The sequence below is a fragment of the Osmia bicornis genome, chromosome 3, assembly GCF_907164935.1.
Source record: "Osmia bicornis bicornis chromosome 3, iOsmBic2.1, whole genome shotgun sequence".
Lineage (NCBI taxonomy): Eukaryota > Metazoa > Arthropoda > Insecta > Hymenoptera > Megachilidae > Osmia > Osmia bicornis.
The window spans coordinates 11,223,485-11,236,762 of NC_060218.1; the positions used below are offsets into that span (position 1 = coordinate 11,223,485).

The window sequence follows — 13,278 nt, forward strand, 5'->3', positions numbered from 1 at the left end:
TCCTTATATGAGAAGGTGTTGAGCTGAATAAGGGTTTATTCGAAAGAGGAAGGTTCAATGCAGGGCGGTCAACTCACCGTTTGAGGCACAAATCTCTTTTAGTGGCCTAAAAATGCTTCGATTCTGCAACTGCATTTTGTCGATTTTTTCTTCTACTTTGGACATTAATATTATTAAATATGGACACAATCTCGTTAAGCCATGAGTTGACCGCCCTGCATTGGACCTTCCTCTTTCGAATGAGCCCTCACCCAGCCCTATGTGTTCTCTTATAAGGACAAATAACCGATTCCCGTTAACCCATTAATAGGCCCATTTTTGCCGGTAATGTCACCTCGCTGCATTACCCGTGTCTACCCCCTTAATGTTGCATTTATCCAGGCGAGGTGTCAATTCTGGGCATTTAATGTTTCATTTATCCAAGCGAGGTGTCGATTCTGGGCGTTTAATGTTTCATTTATCCAAGCGAGGTGTCGATTCTGAGTCCGTACACATGTTTTGTATTCAGCCGACACGGTCGGATCATATTAAGCCGGGTATCCACCGGTATCAAACGCCCGTATCGTATCACCGTTCCGAACCCTTTTGAATAGGCAGACGTTGCCTCGTTGCATGCCACGGCGTGCTACGGCTCGGCCAATAGTTCTTCGTGTCTTGAAATAAACTCGTATAGGCGAGAAGTTTCGATTTCCTGCATGCTGTTTCTTTATTGTAGGAGTCCGTCGCTTACAATTAGTACTGTACAACTTTTATTACATCTGCAAGTTAAAAGAGAAATTTTGGGAATCGGTTTATAACTTATAGAAATAAAATAGGGGAAAAATATGTTATTATACCAGGGGTTCGAATTCACTTAATCCGTTTATTACTCGAAGAGGTCATCGTTTATTACCCTTGTTGCTTTCATCGGACTGGTACTACCTGTGTACCCCTAGTCCACGCGGACTAGGAGGTACCTTCGCGTTTGCAAAACGCAACCAATCAGAATAATTACACATTTACCCCCGACGACGAATTTCAACCAATACAGGAACTGGAAGTTTCTACACCGAAACCCCCACCACGATTAGGAAGTTATATATTTCTCATCAATACGGAAAAAGATCAATGTTGTTTCAAAAACAGCAGTAGTACCAAATATTTCTAACTTTCAATTCATGAATGTATAATAAAAAGTACTTACCCTTTCCGGCGCCAACACTTCTTTTCATTTTTAATTTTTCCCTCCTCAAACCTGCGAGGAGGTATTCTACTTTTTTTTTACAAGCTGCTTTCGATTTGTTTATTTCTCCGCTTAATTCCTCCCACGCATCTTCTTTTTTTAATTTATTAAAATAATCGCAATTTGTAGGGTCCCACAACACACTCTTGGATCGATATATTTCAATTAACGTGAGAATTTCTGCTTTCGTAAAATCCATGATCAGCGCAGTCTAAACGACAAGTAATCTTTTTCCGTATTGATGAGAAATATATAAGTTCCTAATCGTGGTGGGTGTTTTGGTGTAGAAACTTCCAGTTCCTGTATTGGTTGAAATTCGTCGTCGGGGGTAAATTTGTAATTTTTCTGATTGGTTGCGTTTTGCAAACGCGAAGATACCTCCTAGTCCGCGTGGACTAGGGGTACACAGGTAGTACCAGTCCGATGAAAGCAACAAGGGTAATAAACGATGACCTCTTCCAGTAATAAACGGATTAAGTAAACTCGCAACCCTGGCATAATAACATATTTTTTCCCTATTTTATGTTCCTAAGTTATAAACCGATTCCTCAAATTCCTCCTGTAACTTTCAGATGTAATAAAAATCATTTCCAATTTTCCAAACAGCAGGGGTTCCATTGTGCGGCACGGCTTTTGTCTTGCGTAGCAAGAGAATCACACTGTAGGAAATACTATTATAAATAAGAATTGTCCAAACCATATCGTACTTGGTATCATTTTAATCAGAAAAACGTCAGAAATATTTTGGTAACATTTTTATAAGAAAAAAATGAAAAATAACAAAGTTCAGTCGTTGCATTAGTATTATCTCACTGATGTATCCAATTCCAAATCATATTACCTCGTGCCTCAAGTGTCATGTTTACACTTGACACAGCATTTCGGGCCTTCGCCTGGGTATGTTGTTTTTACGTTTCAAGTGGTCTCCGAACCTATCCTTTGAACGGCAAAAAACCGACAATTTGTGGATCGACCCGTTCTTTCACCTTCGTATCACAGCTCAATAGAACTTTCGATACTCGGGAACGGAAAAATGTGTGCAAAATTAACATTGTCCTTTTTCAATAATGACACAGGTGATTATTAACATTGCCGTTTTATGTACAGCGTATCACCGATGATAATTGATCTGTTTCAGTATATTTAGACGATAAAATTTGTCTAAATTAAATTAGATTAAGTTCATAAATAATTTTATCGATTTTGAAATGAATCCAATAATACCGCAAGATTTCAAATAAATTGAAACCCAAGTGACGGCACGAAACGCTATGTCAAGTGCCAACGCATGAACCTTTCCTTCGATGCAACAGCAAAGAATCGACAAATTTTTCGGATGGATCCGTTGCCTCCGTTCCTTTGGAACACCATGCAGCAAAACGAAACTCCTCGCCTGTAGTAGCCCAGTCCTATTGCCTAACCGTTTATATCAAGAAACGAAGAAATGTTGTCCGCGCCGCAGCATGCCGTTGCATGCAACGAGGCAACGTCTGCCTATTCAAAAGGGTTCGGAACGGTGATACGATACGAGCGTTTGATACCGGTGGATACCCGGCTTTACACGGTTTTCTCGTCGAGCGGCTCGGTTCGCCTAGGGGGATCCCCCCAAGTGGAGGGGATAGCGATGTTGCACTTATCCAAGCATTCTTTCGTTGCATTTATCCAGGTTTTACTGTAGATAGTCAGGTTGGAACCCCCGCTGCGTCAACGGCTCTTTGGCACTTAACGATGAAGTCTACTACAGCAAAGACGGTTGTGTTAGTTGCGTCTGTATAGGAAAAATTCTATGTATTGTACGAAAGTTTTTCATTAATATCTCGGAAATTAATAGGAAGCCGAAGATACCACTTTATATTTGCGGTGCCCTCCCCCTCCCCCCTCTTCCTCACAATTTCATCTTGATCGGCGACCGGTCGTATTAGGAACTTCATCCTTTAATTGCATTGTATCCTAATGCAACGCATATTTTACAACCACTTGATGTGGCATTTTGCCATCCGCTAAAACATGCGTGGCGTAAAATAATTTCGGACTGGCGACTAAAAAGTAGACACAAAATAAGAAAAGAAAACTTTTCAACATTGTTAACGCAGGCTCTTGATACCTTAAACATGAAAAAAATTATTATAAATGATTTTAGAACCACTGGTTTAGCAGATTTTCAGCAGATGCCCTTAAATATGACAAAGTAATAAATTTAAATGTTACATCAGAAAACCGTGTTTCACTAATAAAAGAAACACCTATAGAAAATCAGTTTTTACAATCGTTAGAAAAATATATTGAACCATCCACTTTGACTAAATTTAAAGAAATTGGTTGTTTTGGAAAGTGGAATGGAAATGTAGATGCTAGAAATTTGTTCGTTGTTTGGAGCAAAATTCAACAAGGTATTTATTCATAACTATTCATCTTAATTTCATTCAATTATTTGATAAATTTGTTTTTGCAATTAATTTAGACATATACTTACATATTTTTTCATTACCTTGTTATTACATTGATTTTAAAATAAATATTACTTTTATTAATTTTGTTATTGCTTAACTTTTTATATTTTTCTTATTATGAAATATCCATCTATCTATCTTGGATTTTACCCATAAAGGGCTGGCGTACTTTGGGGACTTATCCGTCCCCTTTTGCCCAACGAAAACTAGCGTCCACGCGCTCAGGGAGATGTGCTGGCAGCCACGCTGCCAGCACCAAACTCCCGCGCATTTTTGAATTTTTCTTACTCTTACATTTTTCCTTCCATTATTATCGTTACATCGTCCTTCCATTTTAATCTCTTTTCACTCGTCTGTGTATATGTGTGTGTATATGTGTGTGTGTGCGTGCATGTGTACATGTGTGTATGTGCTGTGTAACCCCCTTTTAGTCGCCTCTTACGACAGGCAGGGGATACCGTGGCCGTATTCTAAGCCCCCCGAGCCACAGGGGGATCTTATTATGAAATATAGACTTACATAGTATTCCAAATGACCAAAAAACCAAACAATTTTGATTGATGATGTGAATGAGGATATTGCTATTACAAATAATAATATTGATTCCATTTCCGTCATATTTGCTGATGAATTAATCGAAGAAATGCAAATTGTTAGTAATCATGATCAAGTTCCTCCAGAGGATCCCTCTTGTCCAGATGTCCAATCTTTCTTCCCAGAAAAAGAGTTAGTATCTTCTCCCTCTTCTGTGCAAAACGTAGCAACACCATTTCAGAAAATATTATTTTGGCCAGGAGTTTCATCAAATAAGAAGAAAAGAAATTTAAAGGAAAAGGTGCCGTCGGTTGTGTCCTCTGAGCAATGGCAAATATTCCATAAATCGAAAGAAGAGGAGAAAAAAAGAAACAGGCTGCAGTTGAAGAAAGAAAAAGAAAAAGAGCAGAAATATTTTTACAAAAGAAAAATGAAAGAGAAGAGAGAAAAAGAGTAAAAATTCCAGCTGCGAAACAGAAAAAGAAAAAAAGTGACGAAAAAAATCGAAAATTAACAGAAAATAAAAGAATAAAAAAATAAAAAATTATCATAAAGAAGTTATTAAATGTATAGTTTTCATAAAATGTTAATAAAAATTGCTTGTTATATTGATGAATATAAATTTATTAGATAAAATGTTAGGTCTACTGCTAAGGGAAACTGTTGGTCAATAATGGGGACATGAGATGGTCGATAGATGGTACAAGTCGGTCAATAGAGGCGATTCAGATCGAAAATAATTTTTACTATAACTTTCGTGTAAATAGTCAAATAACACTTCAAAACCGATTCAATTGGGAAACTAAAGACTTCAATAAATATAATAACTGATATTTTACTTAAATATTGTTGAATATTAGTAAGAAATTACTATTTCTAAACAGCCACACTCTTAAATGTCCGGTAATGGGGACCTTTATTCGTTGTTCATGAGCAACCAATAATTCGATACTATTATTCTTTTCCTTATTTTATTCATTATTCGATACAACTTCTGCCCAACGAATTCTATTATACCGACGCGACGTGATGCCGATGCACTTGATCACGATCACGGTTTGAACGCAGAGCATTCCCAACACTCTCGCGGTTTGACCCGCGCTAAAGACGGGCTCTGATTGGTCAGTGTTTTTCGTTAATAACTCGAAAACTTTTAGCAAAGGAAAAAGTTGTTTAGAACAACCTCAGCAATCATCCCACCACAAGTCGTCCCCTAATTTTGGGACACCCTGTATATTCAGCGCGGTCTCACAGTTAAGTGACCGTTACGTTTCTAGGCTCTCGCCACAATGGTATACTGTGCTCCACTTCTGCAGCTTTCGGAACGTCACCGTTAGACTTTTTTATGAGCGTTTTTGGTTAATAAAATTTACGCTATTAATTCAAAGATGATTAGTGAACTAAAAGTAATATCACAACAGTCATAATGAAATGCAGCTCTATTTATATAGTGGAAAATTGAGTGAAACGAGTCTAGCTTGTGAAAAAATTCGAGGATTCACTGGAAGTTAATGAAACCTGTCAAATTTTAAATACATAGCTGGTGTTTTATTTCAATTTGAAGATGTAGTGTTCCATTTAGGTAATCCTATAGCAAGGCTATACAGAGTGTCTCAAAACTACTGTAACACCCGGAAATGGGGGATTGCTAGGGTGATTCTGAACAACTTTTTCCTTCATCAAAATGTTGGTTGAGCTTCGTTTTTAAATTATTAACGAAAAACACTAGCCAATCAGAGCGCGCGTAGAGCGTTGGCTTTCAACCGCGTTCGGTCGTGGTCGTGAACAAACGCATTGATACAGCGTGAGTATCGAGGGAAGCATGCGACAAATGTTACATCGTCTTAAATTAAGAACAATGTAAAATTATTCGTTATTCATGAATAACGAATGCATTTATTCACAGCCACGAACCGAGCACGGTTAAGAACCAATGCTCTCATGATTGAGCGCGTGCTCTCATTGGCCAGTGTTTTTCGTTAATAATTATAAAACGAAGCTTCAACTAATATTTTGGTAAAGGAAAAAGTTGTTCCGAATCATCCCAACAATCTTTCATTTCCGGGTGTTACAGGAGTTATGAGACACCCTGTATAACTTTTTCCTCACAAACAATGAGTTACCCCGCTATGAAGTTCCGATTCGAAGACACGATAGTTTTTTATTTGTTTGAGTAATAACAGCAAAATGAAAAAGAACACTGTTCTGATGCATCGGACATTATGAATCATATAGTGGAGGTAACTTGGGCGGAGAATACACATTGCTCGTACGTAAGCAGTTATTTAGCTCTGCCCCCTAATAAGGGAACATACCAAAGTGTAAATCTCCGATTTTGATGAAACTTCGCTATAATGTAGTTTTCATAAAAAATATACTGATCGAATTGAGTAACCTCCTTCTTTTTCGAAGTCGGTTAAAAATATGTGGCACGTATAAGCTGATTAATTAGCAAAGTAACAAGAAGGAAAGTCCCATTTAAACGTTTCCTTCTTGTTACACACATTTTCACACCCACGGCTGCAGTATGCACCCCCATCGAGGTATCGATGACAGAAAAAGATTTGGGCCCATTGATACTGGTGTGGCGGCGTTTCCTTTAAGTACACTAGCGAGAGAATCACCCTGTACGTGCCTAATATATAATTTATGAAAACTATTTAGCGAAGTTTCATTAAAATTGGAGATTTACACTTCAGTATGTACCTTTATAAGTATCTTCCTTATTTACTTTATTCGATTGTTTTAATTATACAGGTCTGCGATGAAAAAAATACAAGGGAATTGATAGCTGAACTTTATACATTTTTTGGTGCTGATTTTAAAAAAAATAATGAAAAATTTCTATCACGTCACGTTTTCTTGAAAAATTCAATTTTACTTGGATTTTTATGAACATTTACTACCATACAAAATTTTATTCGGCGTTGAATTTCTTCCCTCCCTGCCTGACCATCATTCTACCGTGGTAAAACCTACCGAATACCCCTCTGTGACACCTCTCTGTTGCAATCTCTCTCTACTAATAGCGTCGCTTGAATCCTTATCTCATCACTATCTTGGTTCGATTGCTGAAAAATCAATTTGCCTCACCAAAAATCGATTTATTTATTTTACATAGATTTAAATGGATAAAAACCACTGTTGCTAGATAGTACATGCAAAATTGTTTGCGAGAATTCCTTTTCAAATAGGATTGTAGCAAAAATCCTGACGTGATAGAAAAAAAATTGAGGTCACTTTCGAAATCAGCACACCAAATAACATAAAAATCAGCGAAAACTTCTCTTGTATTTTTCAAAAACTTCAATTTCGCAGACCTGTGTTATTAGTATATTTTATATGATAAGAAATGATTTATAACTTACATTGTATTTTTTGATGTGTATAAATAAGATGAGCAAAGTAATGTCACCAATAGTGAAGTGAGTCGGATTGAACAAGAACTATTATTTACATCATTGCTGAAGACAGAAAAAACGAATCCAGATGCTATTGAACACTATACGTTCCCAATTAATAATACTTATAGATCACCTTTAAATAGGTAAGTACATAATTTTGTACACCCTGAAAATGGTATAATATTTAACATTCTTTTCTTTCGATCCGTGAAAATGGGAAAGTAACACAATAATAAAATTATAACAAAATATTGTGATGTAATAGTAGGATAGTCCGACAGTAAGACAGTATCGAGCTCTGTAGGTTTGCCTACGAAAATGGCGATGTAAAGCAGGCATGAACAGCAATTAGCAAAACGGACATGGGGGTTGCAGGGATACACAGTTAAGGTGCTCTTCTTACAGAGACAGATTCCTATTCCCTAAATTTCTGAAGGTCGCATAGCTATGTAATGTCCACCTACAAGTGTCCAATGCTTTTTCATCATCGAACGAGAACCCGTAACAAGCCCAACGCATTTTAGGCGCCCGTGTGGGCAATTTCATGTGCATGCCTGATCTAAAAGAAGAAGATCCCGACCACTTACTACAATACTGGAAAGTTATCATACATTATATGTGATTTGTACTAGACTAATATTCATGTTACTTCCGAAAAAAATTCATACAATTCTTAATTAGGTATCTAATATAAATATTAAAGATAATTTTCTGAAGTAAAAATTTACAAACGAATGGTAGGGGCTTCCTTCCTCTACATCGTTATTTTCTCTAGGGATAAGCCTACCGTGTTCAATATTGTCCATATTTCTTCCTACGAAAGTCTTTCTACATCATTAATTATTAACATGCTGACTGCTATGAGTATTGCCACTAATTGACATGACAGTTCAAAGTACTGTAGTAATTAACACTAGGTTTACGGACATTTCTTATACATATAACTATCTCTATGGACAAGCGTCAAATTGACGCGTGAACAAAACTGCACATTTTCTTTAAAAAAAAACTTATTTTATTTAAAAACAATATATTATACACTATTAACTTATAATTGAAACTATATCATATTATATATTTATATAAAATCTGTAACATTTAACGTAAAGACTTCAGATTTGAGATATTGGGTTCGAAGCATCTCCACTGCATTCTTTCTGTTTATTTTTGACATTTACTTTCTATGAACTTGTTCATTACATTTATATTTATTACTGGGCTAGATTCCGATAACTGGGGCGCCTTGATTTAACAATGGTTTCTGATAGTATTTTTTATACTGAACAAAATATTATATAGGTCTTATAGGGCTAACTGCTTTAATTTTCGCGATATACAGTATTAAAGCTCAAAATAAGGTATTTATATTCAAGATGTTCGACAACAGGTGGGAGATTTTTTAAGGGGTGATTCTGGGGATCAGAATAAGACGAAAGTCAAGAATGTCGAAATAGTGTTTGTGGCTTTGTTTTCCAGTAATTAACGTTTAAAAATTCTAGTAAAAAGCGCCTAAAACCTGCGATCTGCCCAGCACCGACGACTAAACGTCAGGTCAGCAGAGGTGGGTACAGAAAATATCTCCAATTAGATTGGAAATTATTTTCTGGCACTTTTTACTCGAATATTTAAACGTTAATAACTGGAAAAAAAAGCCGTAAACGCTATTTCGTTATTCTTGATTTTCGTCTTATTGTGATCCCTAGAATCACCCCTTAAAATATTGCCCACCTGTTGTCGAACACCCTGTATAAATCCGGCCGCCGCGGCCGCGGTGCGCCGCACAGTGGGACAAAACGGCTTTCGGCGATCAAAAATTTATAACTTCGGTTCTATTGGAAATACTTTAATGAAATTTTGGGAAGTTTTTGCCTATATTATGGTACTTAAGTTGTACCAATATAAATCATATTGAACTACAGGGTGTCAAAATATTCACGTATAAAGTGTAACGCGTTCAATATCCTTCACTTGTTAGACATATTTTATGTCATTTAACAAAAATTTGACTAAAAACTGTTAATAACTATAATAAAAATGGATTTAATAATTAAAAAATGACAAGACATGTGTTATTATAATATATTTATTTATATTTATTATGATCTATACCAAATCATTCGTGAAAATAGTTTCGACAATTATAAAAATTTATTATGGCATATTGCAAGGCCGAAATATAGTTTTGGGTGACAAATATACACGTCGAATACAGTTAACTAGTTAATAATCGTATCTGGTACTGCTTTCCCATCATCTTGCGCAGCGGCCAAGATGGATATAATTTGATTCAATCGCCATTTTTTTGAGCAGTGGCAGCCGTTTTTTTCTGATTCTGATAGAGGAAGGTTCACTCTTTACTACAGTAATAATCAAACCCCGCACAAGTGCAAACATTTTTTTTAAATCAAACACAAAGTTGAGATTTTAGTTAAATGTACTTCGTTTCAATCAGATCCTATTATTTAAAAAGTTGTTAACATTTTAACTTATTTTATGTACTGAATAGAATCTATACTAATCTAGTAAACTTTGTAATTCATTTGAATTTTATCTTTCCTAGTAAAATTCATTAGAATCGTATATTGAAGTTACGGATAATATCATCAGCGTTACGTTTTGACAAATTTCTACTGACTTTGAGTGCGAACCATGGCAAAACGGAAGCAAATATGAAAAAACGGATTACACTACGTTAAACTACAGTTTATTCTCTATTGATGTATGTAAATAGTTTTTCAATTTTCGAATTCACGAAATTCGACTTTTGATCGCCGAAAGCCGTTTTGTCCCACTGTGCGCCGTAACGCGGCCGGCAACACTTTCCTAAAACAATAGTGTTGTTTAAATAATAACGAAAGCGATGCCGACCGCTATGTATGGTTTCAATAATAATAATAATAATAATAATAAGTTTAATGTCAACGAACCGTGGGTATTACATAAAATGTCCGGGCCACTTGTGAAATACCTGCCCATTATATACATTGCCCAGAAGAATGTGCAATCTACACAATGTCTGGTCATTTTACACCCACGTTGAACACATTACCCGTAACACCTTTCACATCTAATAGGAGATATTTCTACAATGATCCCACTTGCAAACATTTATGGTATTCGTTATTGTTAATAACTATTGTTGTTGTAATTATCCAATAAGAACGGTACACCACCTTACGGCATGCTACAAATACTGCTCGTTCCACTAAAAAGTGTGAAATAAAATAATTTTTAACAAAAAAAAATCCGACTTCGAAATACACTAAAAAGTGTAAAATAATTACTATTTCATTTATACCAGTGTTCTACAGCTATTAATAAAATCTACTTAATCGTTAAATAGGATACTAAATACATTTCAACCTTTTCGGATGCGGCGTAAAATTAAAAATACCCGAATATACAATCCTGCCAATAACGATTTGATTGCGGTATGGCAAACTTGGTAATTAATAAGTCGTAAGAAAACAAATTCGAAAAGTTATAGATACGGCAGAAAACATTCGTAATTGTAACGATTGTATCAGTAGTTGGTAGCACTTCTGATGTACATGTATACTGCATTTCACGAGAGACCATGCTTAACTTGCGCAGCTCACTAGGTGTAGGGAGATTTTTAATAATGTGTGTGATTCCCCTCTACAGCTTGCTTCGTACTTTCCGAGCATATAAATGGTGGACAGATATATATGACGTACGATAACTGATAAGCGATGATGACATGGTAAAGATACACGATACAATGAAATTCCTGTTATTTTTCAAAGAAAAAAATTATATGATCGTCAAAAAAGAAGCAAGCTGTATAGAGGAATCACACACGTTATTAAAAATGTCCCTAGACCTAGTAACCTGCGCAAGTTAAGTATAGTCTCTCGTGAACTGCAGTATAGTTAATCGGCAATGAGTATGTTGATTCCCGTTGAATATTGTTTACTTGAAATTATCAAATGGGTCATTTGTCACAGGTTGCCGACGCCTGAAGTAGGAACTTCTTAGTAGAAGAAAAGTTTTTAATTTTGCGCCGCCTCCGTGAAGGTTGAAATGTATTTAGTATCCTATTTAACGATTAAGTAGATTTTATTAATAGCTGTGGAATACTGGTATAAATGAAATAGTAATTATTTTACACTTTTTAGTGCATTTCGAAGTAGGATTTTTTTTTGTTAAAAAATATTTTTACACTGTGTATGTAATTTCTCAGCAATACTCCTAAAGTTATGGCAAGCAACGAAAAGAGGTCGTGGTTACAGAAAGTATTTTACATGTGTAATAGTAAGATGATCTTGGGTTATGATACGCGTGTAAAGTAAATAGACGGACTGTTCATTATTTTCATAAGGTATGATCAGAGTTGGATATTGTTTGAAATAATCTTGTGATAATTTATGGTGTAAATTAACATTTACATTATTTAAAGTAAAATAAATCGTTACTGCTCTTCTGTTCCCATGAAATAAAGAAGATTACTTATAAAGATTATAATTTGTAAGTAAGTGAAGAAAATATTTTATTCAAAATAATTTGAAAAGGTGTTGTCATTTCTGTCGCAGTTTTGATGATTACTCAGCATCGTTAAACACATATATAGGCGACCGATGTACTACCATTTTGAATTTTGTACGCGCCGCCTTGACGCGGCTGATGCCGCGCGCCGTCGCAATACGATCTTAACGTGTTAGAGCAGGCCTGTCCAAGTAGGGGAATCCACTCCTGGAACACATGTTTTGGGTCCCCTTCCAACGCTGCTCCTTCAAGTAAGATGGGACGGTTCCGACTACCGTCTCTCCGTCTTTCCTAGCGGCGGTATTGTCTCCTCGGTCCCATCTTACCTGAAGGAGCAGCGTTGGAAGGGGACCCAAAACATGTGTTCCAGGAGTAAATTCCCCTACTTGGACAGGCCTGTGTTAAAGTATCGTACGCCATGATGTTGAACAAACGCGAATATCAGTAACGGCGCATGTGCGTAACGTAACCCACAGCGATAACAGCGCCTCTAGCTGCAAAAATGTGTAATCCACGCTGACGTAGGCATGACGTAGGTGTTAATGAAACTGATCGAAATTTATCGATACAAAACAATTAATATCTCATAAATAAATGCACCGATTGAGGTGTTATTGGGCTCAAAAGAAAGAGAAAGACAGGCCGAAGCAGATTGTGTTATTAGAATGAAGTTCAGTTGCGTACTTTTTCTGTAACAGCAAATTATTTTTTGCATAACGCTCAAAACGCTCTACTTCGGGATAATATACTCGGTAGAGTCTCGCTGTCGCCGGCGGACCAGCCTTCGGCCTAAACTACTTGACGTGTATCCGTAGAGATCAGCATAGCACATAGAGATTTTCAAAATTAGAAGGCCTAGAAGAAAATGAATTTGGATATGTATTTGTCTCGTTAATTGAATAAAAGTTAGCATAAGTGGTCGGTGGTTCACATTTTCTTTGTGAAATTCGAAATGCGTCAAAATGACCGGTCCCGTGAACCTAATGTTTAGAAAAAGGAAAAGTTGAAGAAATTGTTGGATAGCATTATTGTTATCTTGCGCTTAAATAAATTCCCACAGTACTTTCTATTCAAGACAAAATGTTTGCTTGATTGAAAAATCAATACAAGAGCTTATCTTATTATAAAACAAAAGGTTTTCGCGTCGTTTCGTTGCTTAAGT

General features: G+C 36.2%; 1 protein-coding gene across 2 annotated transcripts in view; it reads left to right on the forward strand.

Annotated features, from left to right (window-relative positions):
* LOC114880411 overlaps positions 1-13,278 on the forward strand; it is a 43,865-nt gene that overhangs the window by 29,364 nt on the left and 1,223 nt on the right. For both annotated transcript variants that reach the window (XM_029196398.2, XM_029196399.2), the window contains exon 2: positions 7,603-7,753. In XM_029196398.2, coding sequence (XP_029052231.1) covers positions 7,603-7,753 — 151 coding nt within the window. The remainder of the gene's footprint in view (positions 1-7,602; positions 7,754-13,278) is intronic.